Source organism: Cornus florida, unplaced genomic scaffold (genome assembly GCF_030987335.1).
Source record: "Cornus florida cultivar Cherokee Brave unplaced genomic scaffold, ASM3098733v1 CherokeeBrave_3.0.0_Hap2_Chr11, whole genome shotgun sequence".
Taxonomy (NCBI): Eukaryota; Viridiplantae; Streptophyta; class Magnoliopsida; order Cornales; family Cornaceae; genus Cornus; species Cornus florida.
The window spans coordinates 106,290,774-106,316,826 of record NW_026775581.1 but is presented as its reverse complement, the minus strand read 5'-3'; the positions used below and the strand labels follow the sequence as shown (position 1 = coordinate 106,316,826).

Sequence of the window (26,053 nt, the reverse complement as noted above, 5' to 3'; positions counted from 1 at the left end):
GAGTTGAGCCTGAAAAGTAAATAAAGGGAAAGTCAAGAAAAAGAGAGAGAGAGAGAGAGAGAAAACGGGTTTTTAATTGGATTCTACCTTATTAGAGAATTTGATTCGGTGTGTTTTAATTTTTTATTATGGGACACATGTCAAATTTTGATAGAGTCACGTCAGATTATAGAACAAAACTTATCTGACACGATCCAGGCATTACTCTTAAAATTTTACATTAGTGTATCACTACGGCAAATAATATTTTCTCATTTATAATTAAAAATTGACTTGAACAAGATTAATTAAGACCACTATCAACAACTCCAATTACTCGGAGATAAGGGTCTGTCTCATACATTCTTAATTATCTAAATTAATTACCAGCTGGATGGGAACTATCTTTGACTGCTCTAGCTGTTTGGTTCCGAAAATCGAAATGATTATTAATTTATATATAAACCTTATCTTTTACTCAACATATTTAATTATGGGGGAGTGAAGACAACCAACCCAATCTGGTATGATATCAATTTCCAATATCCAATATTTAATAAGAGTTTTAAAATTAATTTGTAGCCAAGCCGGATTGTCTTGTGTGTTGGAGTTTGAAGCATTATTAAGTAGCATCCTGAAGTCACTTATATGCACTTTCCATGTAGGGTGACGAACGCGCTGATAACATTTCACCCACGGATTATTATTATAATAATAATAGTATATGTATATATTAGAAAGTATATATATACTAATACTTTAAAAGTATTTCTCATGCACAATCTTACTCTTTTCTTTTTTCTTTTTAAATATTTATTTCTCATGTATTACAAAAATTAAGAATTCTATGAATGTTCATTAAATAAATACTCTAAAAGTATTGTATTATTTATACGCATATAAATGTACAGAAGGAGATGAAAGGCTTTTCATGTTCTTAAGTTTTGCAATTATGAGTCATCACCACGTGGAATCCACCATAGGCTGGCTGATTTGAAGCCTTATTTTTTACACTTTGATTCTTTACAAGTTTGACTTGAAATTGTAAAGATGCCAACACACAGCACGAGATATCAATTAGTCACTGAATTCGTCATATGAAATTATATAAAGCATGTAATGTTAGAAAACAATTATATATATATAAGTAAATCATGATATATGGAACATTTCGATATCAGTATGGAAACATTGCTTATATAATTTCATATTTATGTATGTATGTTGTTAATACATCAACATGCTTATATAGTCATGTTGTTAATTGGCTACAATATTATGTACGTATATATAATTGTTTTCTGATCTCCCACAAAAGGATTTTCCACTCCAATCATTTTCATAACTAATTATGCATGTATATAACATACTACATGTCAAGCTAGATTATACACACACAAAAACAACAAAAGAAAATTGATTTTATTCTATCTTATTTATATTCTTGAGAATTCAATTAATTCATAGAACCACCAAAAAAGGGATAATTTCACGTACCTCCCTCGAGTTTAGGCCTAATTACAAGTAGTACTCCTATCATTTCAATAATTACACCAACCTCCCTCAAAGCTAACTCCAGCTATGTAACACTTTGCCCCTTCCGGTGACGGTCAACGCCGGTCAATAATAATGTCAACCATTTTTTAGCATGAAATGTCACATTTGTCCTTATTATAATTATAAAGACATTTCTACTCTTACTTTTAAACTAAAAATTACTCATGTGTCCTTAAAACAATCAGTATACACATCCCAATCTCTCTCTCTCTCACCTATTACAAGCACGGCTCTCTTATATGTACATAATTTATATATAATATATAGATATACACAAGTTTGACCCAGTTGAAACACTCTCCCTCTCTAAAAAATTCTTGGATCCACTAAGTTTTCTTCTTCTCCTTATTTTGGGTTGTCACGGTTGGCTTCACTTGTGGATGGTAGTGCCGTGTTGGTTGTCGGAGAGGAAGAGTCTGCCAGTGGTGATGATTATAATGGTGATGGTTGTGGCCGCGGCACCACATGTGGTAGCTGTCTGTGTATGTATACACAGTGTGTGTGATAGAGAGGGAAAGGTGAGTGGTAATATCGTCGGAAAAAATGGTTACATGGAATAAAATAGGTCGCCGGAGAAAATGATTTCCGGCGGTGATGGTGTGTATATGTAGTTGTGTATATTAATCATTACACAAGTATAACTTTATTTTTTGGACAATATATTCATTTCACAGAAAATTCTATATTCTGTCATATTAATATAATATTAGAGGGGTATTTTACTTATTTAACATGAATTTCTACTTGAAACCAACACCAGCCACATTGGAGGGAGGTTAGTGATATTTTCAAAATGTTAGGAGTATTGTCTATAATTAAGCCTAACCTCAGGAGAGGTAAGTGAAATTACCCCTCAAAAAAAATTGCATATACATCTTGCTAACTACCATCTATATTCTATAAGGTTAAACTATTGAAGATGGTGTAAACTAAATATTCAAATCTATATTCACAAATATGTATCTATATATATATATATATGTATGTATGTTCCTGTATAATTTTTTCCTTCTTCGCATGAGTGTATTTTCCCATGGAAACAAATTACTACTAGTCTCCATCATGCAAAAGATAGCTTCTTCTTTTTTTCTATTTTTTTTTCTTGCAACCATGTACAATACACACAGACATACACATATTGTAACCAGCAAAAGGAAATTAATTTTACGCTGTCTTATTTTAATTTTTTCGAATAACCCACAAACAGAAAGAAATGAACACGTACTAATTAACTATTTGACATGATTACCAGTACTCAAAGGAGATGCATGTGAATTAAGCATAGGAGTTGGGAAAGTTAGAGAAGGAAATGCCCAAGACAGGAACAGCAAAGGAGGTCTCCAAGAGAATCCTCTGGTGAAACGCTTCTATTGTCCCACCTGCTTCCATTATGTCTTTCACCACTGAGTGATAGTACTCTTTGAGTTTCTTCAGCATGCATGAGTACTTCAGCTTCAGCCACCGCACTCGCACTCGCCGGAAAAGTCTCACCAGAAAGAACCCTCGCCGGCGTTTCTTCCCTCCAAGTCGGACCATTGGCAGTCTCCTCCGCCTCAACGTTATTTTGTGGTGGTTCGGAAATCGGTGAATGGAGGTTGGATGGTGGTAGTTCAGACTTGGGCTCGAGGTATTTGGAGCTGAAGCCATGAGAGAGAGAGAGAGAGAGAGAGAGAGAGAGACGGGTGGATTTGGTGTGAGAGAGAGAGAAAGGGGGAGGGATTTGTAATAAAAAGAGGAGGGTTGACTAAATAACAAGGACATTGCATCTTCTTAGCTTTATTGGTTTATTATTATTATTATTATTATTTATTTAATATATATAGCTTTAGTGAGTCCACATGGTCACGGTGCTTCCTTGTGGAAAATAATAATAAATATTTTCCCACCATTTGTATATATGACATGATATTTTACTCCTAAATGTACTCTCCTATTTTCTCATGCATTGATACCAGAAAAAAGCCACAACCATTGATTGATTAGTTTGCCTGTGCAGAGTACCCCAAATTTAAATTTAAAAAATTGGTCCATTGGAATTGTAGTACTGTAGATAGTTACTTCTGCTTGAAATGGTGGTTGATTATAATTTATATCAGTATAATGTGACAGTTCAAAACCATTAAATATTGTTGCATGTCAATTTTGTATCATTGTCAAAAACATTAGTGACTTGGCTTTGTCAGTTGTTAGCATAGGATAGTCAAGGCATTCCATTCCGTCTATTCATTTTAAAAATTAGCTCAATGGTGATTCTTTTGTGACATGCCACAACAGCGTCGCTTTGGCCGAGTGGTTAAGGCGTGTGCCTGCTAAGTACATGGGGTTTCCCCGCGAGAGTTCGAATCTCTCAGGCGACGTTAGTGAGTTTTTTGGAATTTTTTTTTTGTATTTTTTTTTATAACATCAACGGCAATCTTCCGGTTCATTCCCTCATTTTTTATACTAATAAGTAAATTCCTGTCTTGCCCATAAAAGAAACCATTCACTTTTTTCTTCTTTTTTTTTTGTTTTTTTGTCTCTATTATTCTTCCCAGACATGATAAACTATTAATCTTCTTTCCTTTATCTCATTTCTTTTCTTTTCCCCCATGACTAATCTTTTCCTCTCATGCACTGTTAGTGAGGGTTTAGCAGCAAAACATTAACAATGGATGAATGCACAAAATCCAATTTTCGGTTCCTAAATAGATGCAACGATCATATGCATACATTGCATAAGAGGCTGATGAAATGTTAGAGAAATATGATCAGGTTAGCGAGGGGTTTTGCAGCAAAAACATTAACATTGGATGAAAAACTAAAGTGATAGCACAGCCAAAGAAAGGCTTTAATGTATAGTGTTACAGGAGCTTCACAGGATAGCTATATGACAGAAAAACTCCCGTATGTAACTACTGCAGCTAGTCTCTTCTCTCCACGTTCCATTGCAATCATATTCAAATCCATGTTAAAATATCAACTTTAACCTGTGCGCTCTGAGTTTTAGCCTTGCAATTGCAGGAAGATTACTCAAACTCAAAATTTATATTACTAGTAAGATTTAAGAACAACCTCGGATACATGCACAGACACAAATATGCAAACTTGTACAACAAACTGGTAATATAAGATTTGAAAACCTGTGAAAGATTATGAGCCTGCTATAGCCATATCAAGAGTCCTCAACAAAATGCGGGAGTTAATAGAGGCCAACCACTCAAAGGAAGCACAAACAACGAAATGGACCCAAGTAATTTTTATTCAACATAATGCCCAAGTAATTTTTACACAAACCTTCGGAACCTAAAATACAGGTAACAAGGTTACATAATGCTCTAAATGCATGAGTACAAACTACAACATGTCTTTCGTTATATATAGAAATCTCATGTCAGTATAAGAAGCGGCCAGTGGTCACCACAAGAATTTTTAGTCCTCCAGGCCCTCGGTAAGATAGAGTTCAAGATAACCAGTTGATCAGTCTGAATACTCCACCTCCCTGAATAAATCTGCTAAGTTCACCTGCACTTCATAAGAGTATGACCTGTGCCAAATGTCAACTTAGACCTGCTAATGATATGATTCCAATTTCACAGCTCACCCTAACAGATAGAAATATCAAATAGAGTGTAATAAGGCCTGCTCCAAGCATCCTGCTAGGACGCATGTCATTCCTGGGAAGAAGAACAAGTGCCCAGACAAGTCCCAACATGAGAAATCCCATAGTATAAAACAAGCTGGTGTCACGCGGAACTATGTATGAACCAGGTTTCGCTGACCAGGCTCCAATTAACATTGAGAACCCCAAACCAACAAGTGTGTTGAACATTGGACCTGCGTAGCATCCAGACATGGCAATCTGCACACCATCGCCACCATTCATGGCCAACGCAACATTTGACACCAGATCACCCATTGAGTTGCCCCATGCCAATACGGTCAATCCAAGGATTGATGGATTGATACCGAGAATTACACCTAATCCTACCAACAGAGCAACAAGCTCATTTGCAATCATGTAGAACCAAACAATACTCATAAAAAAACCCCCTAAAACCCAAGGAAGCAAAAACTTCTGAGGTGGATGCTCCGATCTAGTATACCGGTATGCAAAAACACCAAGCGTACAACCAATTGAAACACCAAGAAAATATGCTATTATTTTGCTTTGAGAACTCACGTTATCTTGAGTATTCCACAGAAACGCCAGAAGAATGGGAGCCAATGAAGCACTGCCTACAGCATATGTCTTTGACCAAGATTCCTCCTCAACTAAGGGAATTGTTAACCGTCTTGGCACAGTCAAAGGCAACTCCATTAGTGAACACAGTTTCGAACATGAGAACGATGTGCTGTCTGTGTCAATTCCTTCATCATTCCAACCCCACAAAGGCCCCTCACCATCTGGCGCCTTCAGTGGCTGGTTTGAATATATTGCTACATTCGAAGCCCACATCCACTGTGGCAAGGAACCACGGGACTGGTTTGAATCACTTTCAGTGTCAACTTCAAGCAAAGAGCTGTATACAGAATCATCCTCTGGGTTCCCATGAGAAAAAATACTTCCTCTGACTGGAAGCAATGGTGTAACAGCATCCAATTTCAACCTCCGGGCATGGTTCCTCAAAATCTCATTAGCAGCAACCACAAAGGCATAAATGACATAAATCAAGACAAACACAATTGCTGCACCAACACTCACCTTACCGACAACCAATATCAGCGAAAGTGAAACTAGAGTAAAGATGAAGAAACTAACATCCCTAATAAAGCATTTTTTATCAATCTGAACTCCCTGATCCGCCACACAAAAAGAAACAGTTCCAACAACAATGCAAGTAACAAACACTGCCCCACCCAACACACTATTAAGACCCACGTCTCCTGCACCTCTCCCCACAAAAGCAGCAATACTTGCAAACACATCAGGAGCTCCATTTCCAAGAGGAAGGAGAGCAACCCCGGCAACTGTAGGAGACAGCCTCAGTAGACTTGAGAGCTTCTCCAAAGAACAGCAAAAGTAATCAGCTGCAGTGTTACCCAAGAGATAGAACAATGCAGCAAGCCATATACCCAATACTACATAAGCCAATGCACTTTCCTGGCAATCACAGTAAAAGAACTTTAAGTAATCAAAGAATCCACCTGAGGAGCATTGTGGATGCGCTTTCAAGAACTCGCAGTGGCTTTTGTGACCTTCATGTTCTAACAATCCAGCACAAAATTCAGGGTTATTTACAGCCAAATCTTCATCTTGACCAGACCCACCAACCGAATCTGATGAATTAACACCAATTTCAACCATTTTCCGGTGAGTAACCATCGTATCGCTCACCCCAGCATAAAACCCACTTCTTGATCTCCATGGACGATCGGAGTTCAAAGACGATTGCCTCAGGAGTGGATTCCTCAAGATATCTTCTTGGTTATAAAAGAAGATTATCAGGACTAGGGTGCAAAATCCATTTAAAATCCGCCGAAATTGAGGACGTCTTTTATTACGAGCACAAACTATTGCCTTCATTTCTAATCTTTATCGTCAGAATATCAAATATCATATACAGAACGGTGAATTCGAACCCTACTATCAAATATTATCTACAGAATGGTGAATTCGAACCCTAATATGCAAAAAGTAATAAGCCTGGGGTTTCGATGAATAACCAACGAAACCCTAGTCTTCGAATTTGACGGAGATTCGAACGTAGTATATGAGAATGCAGGATTGTAATGAATCAAACGTAGCTATAAATTGAAGAAATTCGATGAAGATGAGCAAACCCGCGAATTTACTGGGGGATCGCAGCTTCAGAAATTAGGGTTTTTTGTGGGGGTAATCGAAGAAAATTAGGGTTTCGAAATAGTACCTGAATAAAAAATAATGGCGTATCGGAATTCCTTCGTAGTAATTGTTCCGCGAAGTTTCTTCGAAATCTCTTTTGGGCTCCCGAAAATAGATAACAAACAAATACTGTAGATGTTGTGAAATGTACGAAAGTTGATGATACAATCAACTATATGACTATTTGTCAATTTGATTTATTCAGTTTGATAAAATAATAATAAATCAGAAATTCTTGTTACGCATTGATTGTAGTGCTGCTAAACAAGTACTGGAAAAAGATGTAAAAAATTTAGTTTCCAAACAGATATTTGCTGGTTGGCAAGCTGATTTATCTGCTTTTGATTTTCTATTGAATATATTAAAGGCAGTTCTAATTCTTTACCGGATTTTCTGACTCGTGAATTTTTGCAGGGCTCATGAATCAGCCCCCCCATGGGCAGGGCCGGGGTAATACTCCAAAGGCTCGTGGCAAAAACAAGGCTAAGGCCAAAGTGGTTATACCACTCACTGATGATCAGTTTCCATATCTGGAGCATGTTGCTGATCTGCTCACCTCTAAAGGAAGCAGTAGTTCTCAACAACAACGACAGAAACCTACCATGAAAGAGGTTCTTGAACAAGAAACTCCATGGATACCTAATCAGAGGTATATTCAGACAGTATTGGTACTGGATTCTCAAGATGAGCAATGGATGCCAGATCCTTGGGAAGTAAAATCCAGATATTTCCAAACACAGGAACAGAGGAGCTGGTTCGCTTCACTTCAGGAACTTGGAAAAATGCACAATTAAATTATTCAACAATAAAAAAGGTTGGCAAACCATCTACAAATTTGGCTTTCCAGTGCTCATGATTTGCATCATTGAGTTGGAGAACCTTTGCCAAGAATACATCTTTATACCACCGGAAATGAGTTAAAGATGGACATCCTAGATTTTTCTGATCATATCTTTAACAAGTTCAAATGGGTTAAAGATTTCAGGTTCTGGAATAGATAACTTTGGAATCTTATCCATATATTCCATTGTTTTCTTTCTGATCTGATGGAGGAGGGCTTGGATAGGCTCTTGAGTTATGCCTGACCACCATCTGTAATAAAAGATCCTTTGGAGGACTGGTAACTTGTCAGTGGTATAACCACATTGGAAATCCCATTTCCAAATCCAAGGGATTCCAAATTCAGTGAAAAATAATAGGGTGGATTTCCCTACAGGAATATTATCCTGTCCTCGTAATTGAGGATGAAATTGTTGCCATGGCAAATATAATTTGCTAATTGATTCAGGCAACATATCCAGATCAGGGCTATATTTGGCCCTGATCTGGATATGTTGCCTGAATCAATTAGCAAATTATATTTGCCATGGCAACAATTTCATCCTCAATTACGAGGACAGGATAATATTCCTGTAGGGAAATCCACCCTATTATTTTTCACTGAATTTGGAATCCCTTGGATTTGGAAATGGGATTTCCAATGTGGTTATACCACTGACAAGTTACCAGTCCTCCAAAGGATCTTTTATTACAGATGGTGGTCAGGCATAACTCAAGAGCCTATCCAAGCCCTCCTCCATCAGATCAGAAAGAAAACAATGGAATATATGGATAAGATTCCAAAGTTATCTATTCCAGAACCTGAAATCTTTAACCCATTTGAACTTGTTAAAGATATGATCAGAAAAATCTAGGATGTCCATCTTTAACTCATTTCCGGTGGTATAAAGATGTATTCTTGGCAAAGGTTCTCCAACTCAATGATGCAAATCATGAGCACTGGAAAGCCAAATTTGTAGATGGTTTGCCAACCTTTTTTGCTGAAAGAATCAGGAAAAAGCTTAGAGATATGAATAATGGTATCTCTATCCCTTACAGAAACTATACCTATGGTGGATTAGTCAACATTGTAATCCAGGAAGGTCTAGCTCTCTGTAATGATCTGAAATTACAATCCCAGTTAAAATCCCAAAGATTAACTGGTCGAAAGGAAGTAGGTGAATTTTGTGATCAATTTGCCTATCAGACTCCCTTATCTTATCCTAAACTTAGGAAAAGAAATAAGGTTGAAAAACCTTATAAAAGGAAGTATTCTAAAAGAAAGAATTATTCAAAGGAAAAGGATAATTCTAGACAAAATACTAAGCCTAAAAGGAGATATACTCCTAAAGCAAAGGGTAAAGGAAAGCCCAAGGCTGAGGCTAAATGTTTCAAATGTGGACGTATAGGCCACTATGCAAACAAGTGTAGAACCAAGGAGGAAGCTCCTCAATCAGAAGAAGGTACTACTAATTATCTTCAACTCTTGAAACAAGTTTTCTGTAAGTCTGTTTAAATTAGTATATCTATCTGTTAGTTTATTATATCTGTTACAGTTTACATTGTGTATCATCGATCCATCGATCCTGAGATTATTTGGTATCAGAGCCATGATAGCTTAAATTCTTATTGTTAATACTTTTTAGGTTCTGGTAGCATGATTATTATCATTATTATGTAATGAACAATATGAATATTATTCTGTCTGAATTATGTTTATCCCAGATTCAATTATGGGTCGTCCAAAAGTCGCGTTGGAATGTTTAACCCATTTTGCATTAAATTGCTGCACAGGGTATTGTTTCCAGTAAATCGTTGACAGACGAGTAATAGAATCTCTCTTAAGCAGAAAGACGACAGAATAGTAACTTACTGTTCACTATATAATAGGATAATATTTATACTATGCAGACCTTAGAGTATTAACAATAATTAACAGACATGTTACAACCATCTTCCTCTTCAGGAATACAGGACAACCAGGATTCAGAACTGGTAAAAAATACTGAAGTAGTGGAATGGACCAATGTTCAAAATCAATTGAACAAATGGACTATCCCTCCAGTAAGTGCCAAAAGTATTTACAAAATCGGAATGCTTAATTTAGCTGATCTATGGACTATCAAGACCATGGAACAGACCATGCAATTAAGCACTAAGGATACAATAATTAAGTTATTGTCTTCCCGTGACCTTCAGAGGCACATGCATAAATACAAGTACATCCATATAGGTTTAATTCAAATTGCTTTCAAACCTTTGACCTTGTTGGGTATGGATGCTTGTATTCAAGCAACCCTAAGGGATGCTAGGTGTCTGAAATTCCACCCTTCTTTGATGGGTGCCCTGGAAACCAGTCTATGTCATGGACCGGTTTACTTTGATGTATATCCTAGTCTGAATTTATCGTTAACCGATAAAAATATCCATGAGGCAGTTAGTCTTAGGATACAGACTTATGGATATGATTACTTACCTGGATCGGAAGTGATAAGTGTTATTTATCGCATCCATTACAAAGTACTGGATACTATGTGTCCCAAGGCCATACGCAAAGACTCTAAAGGAGTAACAGCGTTATGGAATACTAACATGTACACCTCCAATGTTGCCACAAAAAGGATGATTCCTTGGAGTGAAATAACATTTCCTGAACACTGGACGATTTCTAATGCCGTCCCAGCACAGCCAATTGCTAATCATAGCTTAGACTGTGTTATTCAGGACCAGGATGGTGATGTTTTTCTGAATTTCAGAAAATCTATAGATCTATCCAGATCTGCATCGTCGAAAGGAAGTCAGCTTCCTTACCGTGTTTCCTGTCCTCCTTCTCGACATTCGATCTCGTCAGATTACCGTAAGGAAGGACTCCCTGAAGCAGTTGATTCCAAGCTCAAGCTGAAAGGAATACAACAATCTCCGAATCAAATTCCAAGAGGAGTTTACGAGAAAGCACCAATAGGTATGTCTCGTCGCCAATTTGGAATTGAATTCAGCCCAACTCCATCTGAAATGGGAATCGGAAACGAATCTGTTAAGGATCAATTTGAAGATCCAACAGACATCAATGATCCTCATGAATATTAATGGATTTTGTCCCAGATAGAATTGCCATTAATGCTGAATTCCAACAGGATCAATATAAAGAATTCAGAAGTTGGTATTTTAAAAGTTTTGACCAAAATCAGTTACAGCTTTTTAAAACCCAATTTTATGACTTCATACAAGAACGCAAAATGGTTATACCTTTTGTTTCTTGGTTCTATATGACCAATCATTCTCTTGTTAATATTAACATATTGGATGATTTCCTTAAACCATGGACTACTTCTGAAGATAAGGTTTTCCACTCCGTCCATCCTCCCCCTGACCATTTAACTCTGAAAAGAATTGACCCAGATAGTGGTTCTAAAGTGGAAACCAAGGCTTATAGCCAACCAAAAGTAATTGATCCAACTAGTACTGCGACTAGAAAGGACATTACTCATGTTTACAAGCAGAACAATTACACCAATGTTTGCCTACAAACGATAGGATCCCAGCTTGGGAGAATTGAAACAGGGATCGACACAGTATTAAATACAATTAATACTAAGAGTATTTCTGTAAAACCTTCTCCTCCAGAAGCTTCCTTATCCAACGCATTGGTGAAACCTGCAATTGAAGTCCAAGGCTTCAATCTGACACATCCTAAGAAGAATGAAGAATTTCTTACTCTTCTTACTCAGAAAATTCAAGGACTCAAAATTCAGACTTTATCCCATGATGAATCTGAAATTGGTTCTGATTCTGAGAATGTGTCCCCTCATCTTGAGGAAGTTTTAAAGGATCTTACTCAGTTACCTGAGTTCAACAGAATTGTCTATGATAAGAATATCCACTCAAATACAGCCCCTGCTCCGAGTCGATATTATTATCCCAGACCCACACCTCAAGATATCTTGTATGAAGAAGATTATTTTCATACTCAGAAATCTTTTCATGGCAAGACCATTTATGAATGGAACATAGATGGCAAATCTGATTATCAGATTTACGAGGTTATTCATCAAATCTTGATGTATAGCCAAGTCTGTAAAATCAACCACAATACTGACCCAACCATTGCTAAGTTTGTCGTTGCTGGTTTTACAGGAATCCTTAAAGGATGGTGGGATAATGTTCTCACTGACATTCAGAAAGCTGAAATCTTTGCTGCTACCAAGATTGTTAAAGATGAAGCTACTCAGCAATCAGGCCCTGCTGCTGATGCGGTTTATACACTCATTACCACTATCATCCAACATTTTGTTGGCCCTGAAGGTGCTAATAGTGAAAGGAGTCGTGAACTTCTACAAAATCTTTCAATTTTCCTTTTCTCTCTTCTGTAATATTTCTCTGTACAAGTTTGAAGTTCAATAAAGCAAGTTTTCTGTAAGTCTGTTTAAATTAGTATATCTATCTGTTAGTTTATTATATCTGTTACAGTTTACATTGTGTATCATCGATCCATCGATCCTGAGATTATTTGGTATCAGAGCCTAAAAAGTATTAACAATAAGAATTTAAGCTATCATGGCTCTGATACCAAATAATCTCAGGATCGATGGATCGATGATACACAATGTAAACTGTAACAGATATAATAAACTAACAGATAGATATACTAATTTAAACAGACTTACAGAAAACTTGCTTTATTGAACTTCAAACTTGTACAGAGAAATATTACAGAAGAGAGAAAAGGAAAATTGAAAGATACATTGAAGGGAAATATTGCCTTCTATTTATACATAAAATGGACTTGAAATTAATAATTTGAAGTCCGCATAGTGCATGGGGTCGTGTGCTGGAATAATGCAGTCGGTCGGCCCACCACTAGGTGCTGTCTCCTTATCTGATGGAAAGTAGACATCTGATAAAGGTAATACTGTTGAATCAAAGACTTTGGGGAAAAGTTCTTTGGCTTCTTCTGTCGGCAGGATAAGAGGAATCTTTACTTTTTGGGTGGATTCATCTTGTCCTTCAAATGTTCTGTGAGTGAATCCCAATAATCTGCTATTGGAATCTCATCTTCGGAATTAAGATCTTCATTGGGATCCTGAGCATAACCTGCAAGACAAGAAAACTGATTTCCATCTTGACTGTTCTGGCTAGAGACTGATACCATGGATGCATCATCTTTTACTGTAGGGGTAGAGGATTCAAAGGATTTAACAAATTTATTTTTCATAAAATCCATGCATTTAACCATTAAATCTGCTTCGGTAATTAATGGTTGTTGTTTTCTGATCATATCTTTAACAAGTTCAAATGGGTTAAAGATTTCAGGTTCTGGAATAGATAACTTTGGAATCTTATCCATATATTCCATTGTTTTCTTTCTGATCTGATGGAGGAGGGCTTGGATAGGCTCTTGAGTTATGCCTGACCACCATCTGTAATAAAAGATCCTTTGGAGGACTGGTAACTTGTCAGTGGTATAACCACATTGGAAATCCCATTTCCAAATCCAAGGGATTCCAAATTCAGTGAAAAATAATAGGGTGGATTTCCCTACAGGAATATTATCCTGTCCTCGTAATTGAGGATGAAATTGTTGCCATGGCAAATATAATTTGCTAATTGATTCAGGCAACATATCCAGATCAGGGCCAAATATAGCCCACCAGGGTATAACCCAGTTTGGGAAATCAGTCTTAACTGATTGAGGACATATCTTGAAAAACCAAGAATGCCTATGCTTCGGATTTTGATAAAAGAACGAATATGTCCAAGCTGAGATATAATCCCAGTAATTGTAACTGTGACCATAGGATATTTTCCTTGGCAAATTGGGATTTAATCCCCAGTCACTAGGCCGTATAAGCCTCTTAAAGATAGCTTTACTATAAGTAAGAGGACTATCTTTGGAATTCGGAAATTGCTTCGTGTGGTTTATCTCCACAGAGGAAGTTTCAGTAAGAATGGCTTCATAGATATATCTATGGCGACCATCCGGTGCAGCATATTGTTGAGTTTGGAAATATCTGGATTTTACTTCCCAAGGATCTGGCATCCATTGCTCATCTTGAGAATCCAGTACCAATACTGTCTGAATATACCTCTGATTAGGTATCCATGGAGTTTCTTGTTCAAGAACCTCTTTCATGGTAGGTTTCTGTCGTTGTTGTTGAGAACTACTGCTTCCTTTAGAGGTGAGCAGATCAGCAACATGCTCCAGATATGGAAACTGATCATCAGTGAGTGGTATAACCACTTTGGCCTTAGCCTTGTTTTTGCCACGAGCCTTTGGAGTATTACCCCGGCCCTGCCCATGGGGGGGCTGATTCATGAGCCCTGCAAAAATTCACGAGTCAGAAAATCCGGTAAAGAATTAGAACTGCCTTTAATATATTCAATAGAAAATTCAAAAGCAGATAAATCAGCTTGCCAACCAGCAAATATCTGTTTGGAAACTAAATTTTTTACATCTTTTTCCAGTACTTGTTTAGCAGCACTACAATCAATGCGTAACAAGAATTTCTGATTGATTAAATCATCTTGGAATTTGTAAATGCATTTAACCAAGGAAAGAATTTCCTTTTTTATTGTTGAATAATTTAATTGTGCATTTTTCCAAGTTCCTGAAGTGAAGCGAACCAGCTCCTCTGTTCCTGTGTTTGGATTTTTCTGTTTAAGAATACCACCGTATCCAATATTGGAGGCATCTGTTTCCACAATTTTGAACCATGAAGAATTGGCTAGAGCTAAGCAAGGAATGTGTTTGGCTCTTAGTTTAATCTTCTGGACTGCCTTGGTGTGATCCAAAGTCCATGGGGAAGGAGATTTCCTTAACCTGGTGTACAAAATTGCTGTATCCTGTGCAAGATTTTTGTAGTGGCTGCGAATATAATTCAAGCTACCCAGAAATCTTTGAAGTTGAGTTTTATCTTTGATTTCATCTGGAAATTTAGAAGCAAACTCAATACTGCGATCAATAGGTCTAATTTTCCCATCACAAATTTCATGACCAAGAAATCTGACCTTTGTTAGAAACAGTTTTAGTTTAGGAGCAGAAACAACTAAACCACTTCGGTAAATTACATCTTTGAAAATTTTCAAGTGTTTATAATGCTGATCTATTGATGTTGAGTATATAAGAATATCATCAATATAAACAATAGAAAATTCAGTGAAAGGATTAAATATGTCATTCAAAATATGTTGAAATTCTGAAGGAGCATTTTTTAACCCAAATGGCATTACTGTCCATTCATACTGTCCGAAAGGTACGCAAAAAGCTGTCTTGTACCTGTCTTCTTCTGCAATTTGTACCTGGTAATATCCAGATTTAAGATCAAATTTAGAAAAGATCACAGCAGATTGTAACCTATCTAGAAGATCTTTGATGTTGGGAATTGGGTATCGGATCCAACTTAAAGTAAGATTAAGTGGTCGATAATCAATAACCAATCGAGGAATTCCTCGTTCTTTTTCAGCATTTTTATTGACATAAAAAGCTCTGCAACTCCAGGGGGAGTAGCTAGTAGTGACAAGCTTTTTTGCCATTAAAGAGCTGATTTCAGCCTTACATAATTCCAAGTAGTCGGCCTTCATGTGGCTGGGACTAGCCTTTGAAGGAATCATGCTATCGGTAAACCCCTTAATATAGGGTAAAGAAACAATATGCTTCTTTCTGGCCCAAAAAGCATTAGGAATCTCACTACAGATTTCTTTTAAAAAGTATTGCCGTAGTGACTCAATTTTCTGTTGCTCTTTGGGTTGTACCAATCTTTGATTAATTGCTAAGGAGGATACCTCCTGTTGCAAATAATTCAGTTGCTTTTCCTTAAAGATAATATTATCTTTAAGGGCATTGATATGCTTATTTACTGGTGGGGTCAAGAACTGAAAAGTTATTGACTGACCATGTAAAGTAGAGCATATTCCATGAGAATCAATTTTCTCAATTGGCATAATCAAGGCTAAAAAGGGAGTGCCCAAAATAACCTGTTGTGCCAAGTTTCTGATGAGTAAGAAAGTAGATGGGATACAAATACCTTCTTTACAAATGAACACATGATTAAGTTTATACTTAATCTGCATCTTACCTCCACTTGCACTGGTAAGACCTTGAGTGGTTTTCTCAAAATATTGAGTAGGAACCAATCCTTCCTGGATGCAGTTCATGTCTGCACCACTATCAACTAAAGCAATTGCATTAGTGAGAGTGTATTCCTGATTAATTACCAAATTGATAGTAATATACCATTTTTGGTAAGTAACTTGATTCAAGAGTTGAAGATAATTAGTAGTACCTTCTTCTGATTGAGGAGCTTCCTCCTTGGATGAGGAAGATGGAATTGCAGATTTTGCTTTTAAAAGAGTAATTTCCAAATCCATCTTAGTTTGTCTAGACTTCAATTGGCGAATTTCTTCTTTTAAAAGATTAATCTCCATTTTAAGATCAGGGAGATTAGCAGGACGAGAATTTTGTCCTTGTTGTTCTAATCTGCTTAGAACTTCTTTCATGCTGTAATGATTTTCTGCTCGCAGAAAATCTGGATTATCCGTATCCTCTGTAGATTTTGCCAAAGCAGAACCTATTTCAAAGACTTTCATCTTGATTCGAGGATCCTGGATATGATCTATAAGATCCAATAAGGATTGTTGAGTTGAAGTTAAAACATTTAAGCTTAACCCATTCATCTCAACAATTGCCTTGTAATAATCATCATGGGAAGGATTACAGGAACATCTAGGATTTTCAATCTCTGCTTCAGAGGAAGAAGAAGACTGTAATTCCATGACAACATCTCCGTAATCACTTGATGATTCTGGTTCGGAAGAACTAGTATTAAGTAATAATTTACTTAATTGAAGTCTCAGTTCCTCTTCTATGTGAAGACTACTAAGCTTCTCCTTAGTTCTACACTTGTTTGCATAGTGGCCTATACGTCCACATTTGAAACATTTAGCCTCAGCCTTGGGCTTTCCTTTACCCTTTGCTTTAGGAGTATATCTCCTTTTAGGCTTAGTATTTTGTCTAGAATTATCCTTTTCCTTTGAATAATTCTTTCTTTTAGAATACTTCCTTTTATAAGGTTTTTCAACCTTATTTCTTTTCCTAAGTTTAGGATAAGATAAGGGAGTCTGATAGGCAAATTGATCACAAAATTCACCTACTTCCTTTCGACCAGTTAATCTTTGGGATTTTAACTGGGATTGTAATTTCAGATCATTACAGAGAGCTAGACCTTCCTGGATTACAATGTTGACTAATCCACCATAGGTATAGTTTCTGTAAGGGATAGAGATACCATTATTCATATCTCTAAGCTTTTTCCTGATTCTTTCAGCAAAAAAGGTTGGCAAACCATCTACAAATTTGGCTTTCCAGTGCTCATGATTTGCATCATTGAGTTGGAGAACCTTTGCCAAGAATACATCTTTATACCACCGGAAATGAGTTAAAGATGGACATCGTAGATTTTGTAGAAGTTCACGACTCCTTTCACTATTAGCACCTTCAGGGCCAACAAAATGTTGGATGATAGTGGTAATGAGTGTATAAACCGCATCAGCAGCAGGGCCTGATTGCTGAGTAGCTTCATCTTTAACAATCTTGGTAGCAGCAAAGATTTCAGCTTTCTGAATGTCAGTGAGAACATTATCCCACCATCCTTTAAGGATTCCTGTAAAACCAGCAACGACAAACTTAGCAATGGTTGGGTCAGTATTGTGGTTGATTTTACAGACTTGGCTATACATCAAGATTTGATGAATAACCTCGTAAATCTGATAATCAGATTTGCCATCTATGTTCCATTCATAAATGGTCTTGCCATGAAAAGATTTCTGAGTATGAAAATAATCTTCTTCATACAAGATATCTTGAGGTGTGGGTCTGGGATAATAATATCGACTCGGAGCAGGGGCTGTATTTGAGTGGATATTCTTATCATAGACAATTCTGTTGAACTCAGGTAACTGAGTAAGATCCTTTAAAACTTCCTCAAGATGAGGGGACACATTCTCAGAATCAGAACCAATTTCAGATTCATCATGGGATAAAGTCTGAATTTTGAGTCCTTGAATTTTCTGAGTAAGAAGAGTAAGAAATTCTTCATTCTTCTTAGGATGTGTCAGATTGAAGCCTTGGACTTCAATTGCAGGTTTCACCAATGCGTTGGATAAGGAAGCTTCTGGAGGAGAAGGTTTTACAGAAATACTCTTAGTATTAATTGTATTTAATACTGTGTCGATCCCTGTTTCAATTCTCCCAAGCTGGGATCCTATCGTTTGTAGGCAAACATTGGTGTAATTGTTCTGCTTGTAAACATGAGTAATGTCCTTTCTAGTCGCAGTACTAGTTGGATCAATTACTTTTGGTTGGCTATAAGCCTTGGTTTCCACTTTAGAACCACTATCTGGGTCAATTCTTTTCAGAGTTAAATGGTCAGGGGGAGGATGGACGGAGTGGAAAACCTTATCTTCAGAAGTAGTCCATGGTTTAAGGAAATCATCCAATATGTTAATATTAACAAGAGAATGATTGGTCATATAGAACCAAGAAACAAAAGGTATAACCATTTTGCGTTCTTGTATGAAGTCATAAAATTGGGTTTTAAAAAGCTGTAACTGATTTTGGTCAAAACTTTTAAAATACCAACTTCTGAATTCTTTATATTGATCCTGTTGGAATTCAGCATTAATGGCAATTCTATCTGGGACAAAATCCATTAATATTCATGAGGATCATTGATGTCTGTTGGATCTTCAAATTGATCCTTAACAGATTCGTTTCCGATTCCCATTTCAGATGGAGTTGGGCTGAATTCAATTCCAAATTGGCGACGAGACATACCTATTGGTGCTTTCTCGTAAACTCCTCTTGGAATTTGATTCGGAGATTGTTGTATTCCTTTCAGCTTGAGCTTGGAATCAACTGCTTCAGGGAGTCCTTCCTTACGGTAATCTGACGAGATCGAATGTCGAGAAGGAGGACAGGAAACACGGTAAGGAAGCTGACTTCCTTTCGACGATGCAGATCTGGATAGATCTATAGATTTTCTGAAATTCAGAAAAACATCACCATCCTGGTCCTGAATAACACAGTCTAAGCTATGATTAGCAATTGGCTGTGCTGGGACGGCATTAGAAATCGTCCAGTGTTCAGGAAATGTTATTTCACTCCAAGGAATCATCCTTTTTGTGGCAACATTGGAGGTGTACATGTTAGTATTCCATAACGCTGTTACTCCTTTAGAGTCTTTGCGTATGGCCTTGGGACACATAGTATCCAGTACTTTGTAATGGATGCGATAAATAACACTTATCACTTCCGATCCAGGTAAGTAATCATATCCATAAGTCTGTATCCTAAGACTAACTGCCTCATGGATATTTTTATCGGTTAACGATAAATTCAGACTAGGATATACATCAAAGTAAACCGGTCCATGACATAGACTGGTTTCCAGGGCACCCATCAAAGAAGGGTGGAATTTCAGACACCTAGCATCCCTTAGGGTTGCTTGAATACAAGCATCCATACCCAACAAGGTCAAAGGTTTGAAAGCAATTTGAATTAAACCTATATGGATGTACTTGTATTTATGCATGTGCCTCTGAAGGTCACGGGAAGACAATAACTTAATTATTGTATCCTTTACAAAGTACTGGATACTATGTGTCCCAAGGCCATACGCAAAGACTCTAAAGGAGTAACAGCGTTATGGAATACTAACATGTACACCTCCAATGTTGCCACAAAAAGGATGATTCCTTGGAGTGAAATAACATTTCCTGAACACTGGACGATTTCTAATGCCGTCCCAGCACAGCCAATTGCTAATCATAGCTTAGACTGTGTTATTCAGGACCAGGATGGTGATGTTTTTCTGAATTTCAGAAAATCTATAGATCTATCCAGATCTGCATCGTCGAAAGGAAGTCAGCTTCCTTACCGTGTTTCCTGTCCTCCTTCTCGACATTCGATCTCGTCAGATTACCGTAAGGAAGGACTCCCTGAAGCAGTTGATTCCAAGCTCAAGCTGAAAGGAATACAACAATCTCCGAATCAAATTCCAAGAGGAGTTTACGAGAAAGCACCAATAGGTATGTCTCGTCGCCAATTTGGAATTGAATTCAGCCCAACTCCATCTGAAATGGGAATCGGAAACGAATCTGTTAAGGATCAATTTGAAGATCCAACAGACATCAATGATCCTCATGAATATTAATGGATTTTGTCCCAGATAGAATTGCCATTAATGCTGAATTCCAACAGGATCAATATAAAGAATTCAGAAGTTGGTATTTTAAAAGTTTTGACCTTTGTTAGAAACAGTTTTAGTTTAGGAGCAGAAACAACTAAACCACTTCGGTAAATTACATCTTTGAAAATTTTCAAGTGTTTATAATGCTGATCTATTGATGTTGAGTATATAAGAATATCATCAATATAAACAATAGAAAATTCAGTGAAAGGATTAAATATGTCATTCAAAATATGTTGAAATTCTGAAGGAGCATTTTTTAACCCAAATGGCATTACTGTCCATTCATACTGTCCGAAAGGTACGCAAAAAGCTGTCTTGTACCTGTCTTCTTCTGCAATTTGTACCTGGTAATATCCAGATTTAAGATCAAATTTAGAAAAGATCACAGCAGATTGTAACCTATCTAGAAGATCTTTGATGTTGGGAATTGGGTATCGGATCCAACTTAAAGTAAGATTAAGTGGTCGATAATCAATAACCAATCGAGGAATTCCTCGTTCTTTTTTAGCATTTTTATTGACATAAAAAGCTCTGCAACTCCAGGGGGAGTAGCTAGTAGTGACAAGCTTTTTTGCCATTAAAGAGCTGATTTCAGCCTTACATAATTCCAAGTAGTCGGCCTTCATGTGGCTGGGACTAGCCTTTGAAGGAATCATGCTATCGGTAAACCCCTTAATATAGGGTAAAGAAACAATATGCTTCTTTCTGGCCCAAAAAGCATTAGGAATCTCACTACAGATTTCTTTTAAAAAGTATTGCCGTAGTGACTCAATTTTCTGTTGCTCTTTGGGTTGTACCAATCTTTGATTAATTGCTAAGGAGGATACCTCCTGTTGCAAATAATTCAGTTGCTTTTCCTTAAAGATAATATTATCTTTAAGGGCATTGATATGCTTATTTACTGGTGGGGTCAAGAACTGAAAAGTTATTGACTGACCATGTAAAGTAGAGCATATTCCATGAGAATCAATTTTCTCAATTGGCATAATCAAGGCTAAAAAGGGAGTGCCCAAAATAACCTGTTGTGCCAAGTTTCTGATGAGTAAGAAAGTAGATGGGATACAAATACCTTCTTTACAAATGAACACATGATTAAGTTTATACTTAATCTGCATCTTACCTCCACTTGCACTGGTAAGACCTTGAGTGGTTTTCTCAAAATATTGAGTAGGAACCAATCCTTCCTGGATGCAGTTCATGTCTGCACCACTATCAACTAAAGCAATTGCATTAGTGAGAGTGTATTCCTGATTAATTACCAAATTGATAGTAATATACCATTTTTGGTAAGTAACTTGATTCAAGAGTTGAAGATAATTAGTAGTACCTTCTTCTGATTGAGGAGCTTCCTCCTTGGATGAGGAAGATGGAATTGCAGATTTTGCTTTTAAAAGAGTAATTTCCAAATCCATCTTAGTTTGTCTAGACTTCAATTGGCGAATTTCTTCTTTTAAAAGATTAATCTCCATTTTAAGATCAGGGAGATTAGCAGGACGAGAATTTTGTCCTTGTTGTTCTAATCTGCTTAGAACTTCTTTCATGCTGTAATGATTTTCTGCTCGCAGAAAATCTGGATTATCCGTATCCTCTGTAGATTTTGCCAAAGCAGAACCTATTTCAAAGACTTTCATCTTGATTCGAGGATCCTGGATATGATCTATAAGATCCAATAAGGATTGTTGAGTTGAAGTTAAAACATTTAAGCTTAACCCATTCATCTCAACAATTGCCTTGTAATAATCATCATGGGAAGGATTACAGGAACATCTAGGATTTTCAATCTCTGCTTCAGAGGAAGAAGAAGACTGTAATTCCATGACAACATCTCCGTAATCACTTGATGATTCTGGTTCGGAAGAACTAGTATTAAGTAATAATTTACTTAATTGAAGTCTCAGTTCCTCTTCTATGTGAAGACTACTAAGCTTCTCCTTAGTTCTACACTTGTTTGCATAGTGGCCTATACGTCCACATTTGAAACATTTAGCCTCAGCCTTGGGCTTTCCTTTACCCTTTGCTTTAGGAGTATATCTCCTTTTAGGCTTAGTATTTTGTCTAGAATTATCCTTTTCCTTTGAATAATTCTTTCTTTTAGAATACTTCCTTTTATAAGGTTTTTCAACCTTATTTCTTTTCCTAAGTTTAGGATAAGATAAGGGAGTCTGATAGGCAAATTGATCACAAAATTCACCTACTTCCTTTCGACCAGTTAATCTTTGGGATTTTAACTGGGATTGTAATTTCAGATCATTACAGAGAGCTAGACCTTCCTGGATTACAATGTTGACTAATCCACCATAGGTATAGTTTCTGTAAGGGATAGAGATACCATTATTCATATCTCTAAGCTTTTTCCTGATTCTTTCAGCAAAAAAGGTTGGCAAACCATCTACAAATTTGGCTTTCCAGTGCTCATGATTTGCATCATTGAGTTGGAGAACCTTTGCCAAGAATACATCTTTATACCACCGGAAATGAGTTAAAGATGGACATCGTAGATTTTGTAGAAGTTCACGACTCCTTTCACTATTAGCACCTTCAGGGCCAACAAAATGTTGGATGATAGTGGTAATGAGTGTATAAACCGCATCAGCAGCAGGGCCTGATTGCTGAGTAGCTTCATCTTTAACAATCTTGGTAGCAGCAAAGATTTCAGCTTTCTGAATGTCAGTGAGAACATTATCCCACCATCCTTTAAGGATTCCTGTAAAACCAGCAACGACAAACTTAGCAATGGTTGGGTCAGTATTGTGGTTGATTTTACAGACTTGGCTATACATCAAGATTTGATGAATAACCTCGTAAATCTGATAATCAGATTTGCCATCTATGTTCCATTCATAAATGGTCTTGCCATGAAAAGATTTCTGAGTATGAAAATAATCTTCTTCATACAAGATATCTTGAGGTGTGGGTCTGGGATAATAATATCGACTCGGAGCAGGGGCTGTATTTGAGTGGATATTCTTATCATAGACAATTCTGTTGAACTCAGGTAACTGAGTAAGATCCTTTAAAACTTCCTCAAGATGAGGGGACACATTCTCAGAATCAGAACCAATTTCAGATTCATCATGGGATAAAGTCTGAATTTTGAGTCCTTGAATTTTCTGAGTAAGAAGAGTAAGAAATTCTTCATTCTTCTTAGGATGTGTCAGATTGAAGCCTTGGACTTCAATTGCAGGTTTCACCAATGCGTTGGATAAGGAAGCTTCTGGAGGAGAAGGTTTTACAGAAATACTCTTAGTATTAATTGTATTTAATACTGTGTCGATCCCTGTTTCAATTCTCCCAAGCTGGGATCCTATCGTTTGTAGGCAAACATTGGTGTAATTTGCCGAAGTGGTTTAGTTGTTTCTGCTCCTAAACTAAAACTGTTTCTAACAAAGGTCAGATTTCTTGGTCATGAAATTTGTGATGGGAAAATTAGACCTATTGATCGCAGTATTGAGTTTGCTTCTAAATTTCCAGATGAAATCAAAGATAAAACTCAACTTCAAAGATTTCTGGGTAGCTTGAATTATATTCGCAGCCACTACAAAAATCTTGCACAGGATACAGCAATTTTGTACACCAGGTTAAGGAAATCTCCTTCCCCATGGACTTTGGATCACACCAAGGCAGTCCAGAAGATTAAACTAAGAGCCAAACACATTCCTTGCTTAGCTCTAGCCAATTCTTCATGGTTCAAAATTGTGGAAACAGATGCCTCCAATATTGGATACGGTGGTATTCTTAAACAGAAAAATCCAAACACAGGAACAGAGGAGCTGGTTCGCTTCACTTCAGGAACTTGGAAAAATGCACAATTAAATTATTCAACAATAAAAAAGGAAATTCTTTCCTTGGTTAAATGCATTTACAAATTCCAAGATGATTTAATCAATCAGAAATTCTTGTTACGCATTGATTGTAGTGCTGCTAAACAAGTACTGGAAAAAGATGTAAAAAATTTAGTTTCCAAACAGATATTTGCTGGTTGGCAAGCTGATTTATCTGCTTTTGATTTTTCTATTGAATATATTAAAGGCAGTTCTAATTCTTTACCGGATTTTCTGACTCGTGAATTTTTGCAGGGCTCATGAATCAGCCCCCCCATGGGCAGGGCCGGGGTAATACTCCAAAGGCTCGTGGCAAAAACAAGGCTAAGGCCAAAGTGGTTATACCACTCACTGATGATCAGTTTCCATATCTGGAGCATGTTGCTGATCTGCTCACCTCTAAAGGAAGCAGTAGTTCTCAACAACAACGACAGAAACCTACCATGAAAGAGGTTCTTGAACAAGAAACTCCATGGATACCTAATCAGAGGTATATTCAGACAGTATTGGTACTGGATTCTCAAGATGAGCAATGGATGCCAGATCCTTGGGAAGTAAAATCCAGATATTTCCAAACTCAACAATATGCTGCACCGGATGGTCGCCATAGATATATCTATGAAGCCATTCTTACTGAAACTTCCTCTGTGGAGATAAACCACACGAAGCAATTTCCGAATTCCAAAGATAGTCCTCTTACTTATAGTAAAGCTATCTTTAAGAGGCTTATACGGCCTAGTGACTGGGGATTAAATCCCAATTTGCCAAGGAAAATATCCTATGGTCACAGTTACAATTACTGGGATTATATCTCAGCTTGGACATATTCGTTCTTTTATCAAAATCCGAAGCATAGGCATTCTTGGTTTTTCAAGATATGTCCTCAATCAGTTAAGACTGATTTCCCAAACTGGGTTATACCCTGGTGGGCTATATTTGGCCCTGATCTGGATATGTTGCCTGAATCAATTAGCAAATTATATTTGCCATGGCAACAATTTCATCCTCAATTACGAGGACAGGATAATATTCCTGTAGGGAAATCCACCCTATTATTTTTCACTGAATTTGGAATCCCTTGGATTTGGAAATGGGATTTCCAATGTGGTTATACCACTGACAAGTTACCAGTCCTCCAAAGGATCTTTTATTACAGATGGTGGTCAGGCATAACTCAAGAGCCTATCCAAGCCCTCCTCCATCAGATCAGAAAGAAAACAATGGAATATATGGATAAGATTCCAAAGTTATCTATTCCAGAACCTGAAATCTTTAACCCATTTGAACTTGTTAAAGATATGATCAGAAAACAACAACCATTAATTACCGAAGCAGATTTAATGGTTAAATGCATGGATTTTATGAAAAATAAATTTGTTAAATCCTTTGAATCCTCTACCCCTACAGTAAAAGATGATGCATCCATGGTATCAGTCTCTAGCCAGAACAGTCAAGATGGAAATCAGTTTTCTTGTCTTGCAGGTTATGCTCAGGATCCCAATGAAGATCTTAATTCCGAAGATGAGATTCCAATAGCAGATTATTGGGATTCACTCACAGAACATTTGAAGGACAAGATGAATCCACCCAAAAAGTAAAGATTCCTCTTATCCTGCCGACAGAAGAAGCCAAAGAACTTTTCCCCAAAGTCTTTGATTCAACAGTATTACCTTTATCAGATGTCTACTTTCCATCAGATAAGGAGACAGCACCTAGTGGTGGGCCGACCGACTGCATTATTCCAGCACACGACCCCATGCACTATGCGGACTTCAAATTATTAATTTCAAGTCCATTTTATGTATAAATAG

At 37.0% G+C, this 26,053-nt stretch overlaps 2 protein-coding genes and 1 non-coding gene across 3 annotated transcripts; 1 reads left to right on the top strand and 2 right to left on the bottom strand.

Moving 5' to 3' along the window:
* Positions 1–2,678: 2,678 nt before the first annotated feature.
* On the bottom strand, positions 2,679–3,270 carry LOC132283416 (uncharacterized). The gene has a single exon (XM_059785359.1). It carries the CDS (start codon positions 3,181–3,183, stop codon positions 2,812–2,814), a length of 372 nt encoding a protein of 123 aa, XP_059641342.1. The 5' UTR covers positions 3,184–3,270; the 3' UTR covers positions 2,679–2,811.
* A 541-nt stretch (positions 3,271–3,811) lies between these two features.
* On the top strand, positions 3,812–3,893 carry TRNAS-GCU (transfer RNA serine (anticodon GCU)). Its single transcript has one exon. It is a non-coding gene; the product is annotated as a tRNA-Ser (tRNA).
* A 648-nt stretch (positions 3,894–4,541) lies between these two features.
* LOC132283487 (cation/calcium exchanger 4) lies at positions 4,542–7,522 on the bottom strand. Its single transcript, XM_059785433.1, has one exon. It carries the CDS (start codon positions 7,037–7,039, stop codon positions 5,072–5,074), a length of 1,968 nt encoding a protein of 655 aa, XP_059641416.1. The 5' UTR covers positions 7,040–7,522; the 3' UTR covers positions 4,542–5,071.
* Between the last annotated feature and the right edge of the window lie 18,531 nt (positions 7,523–26,053).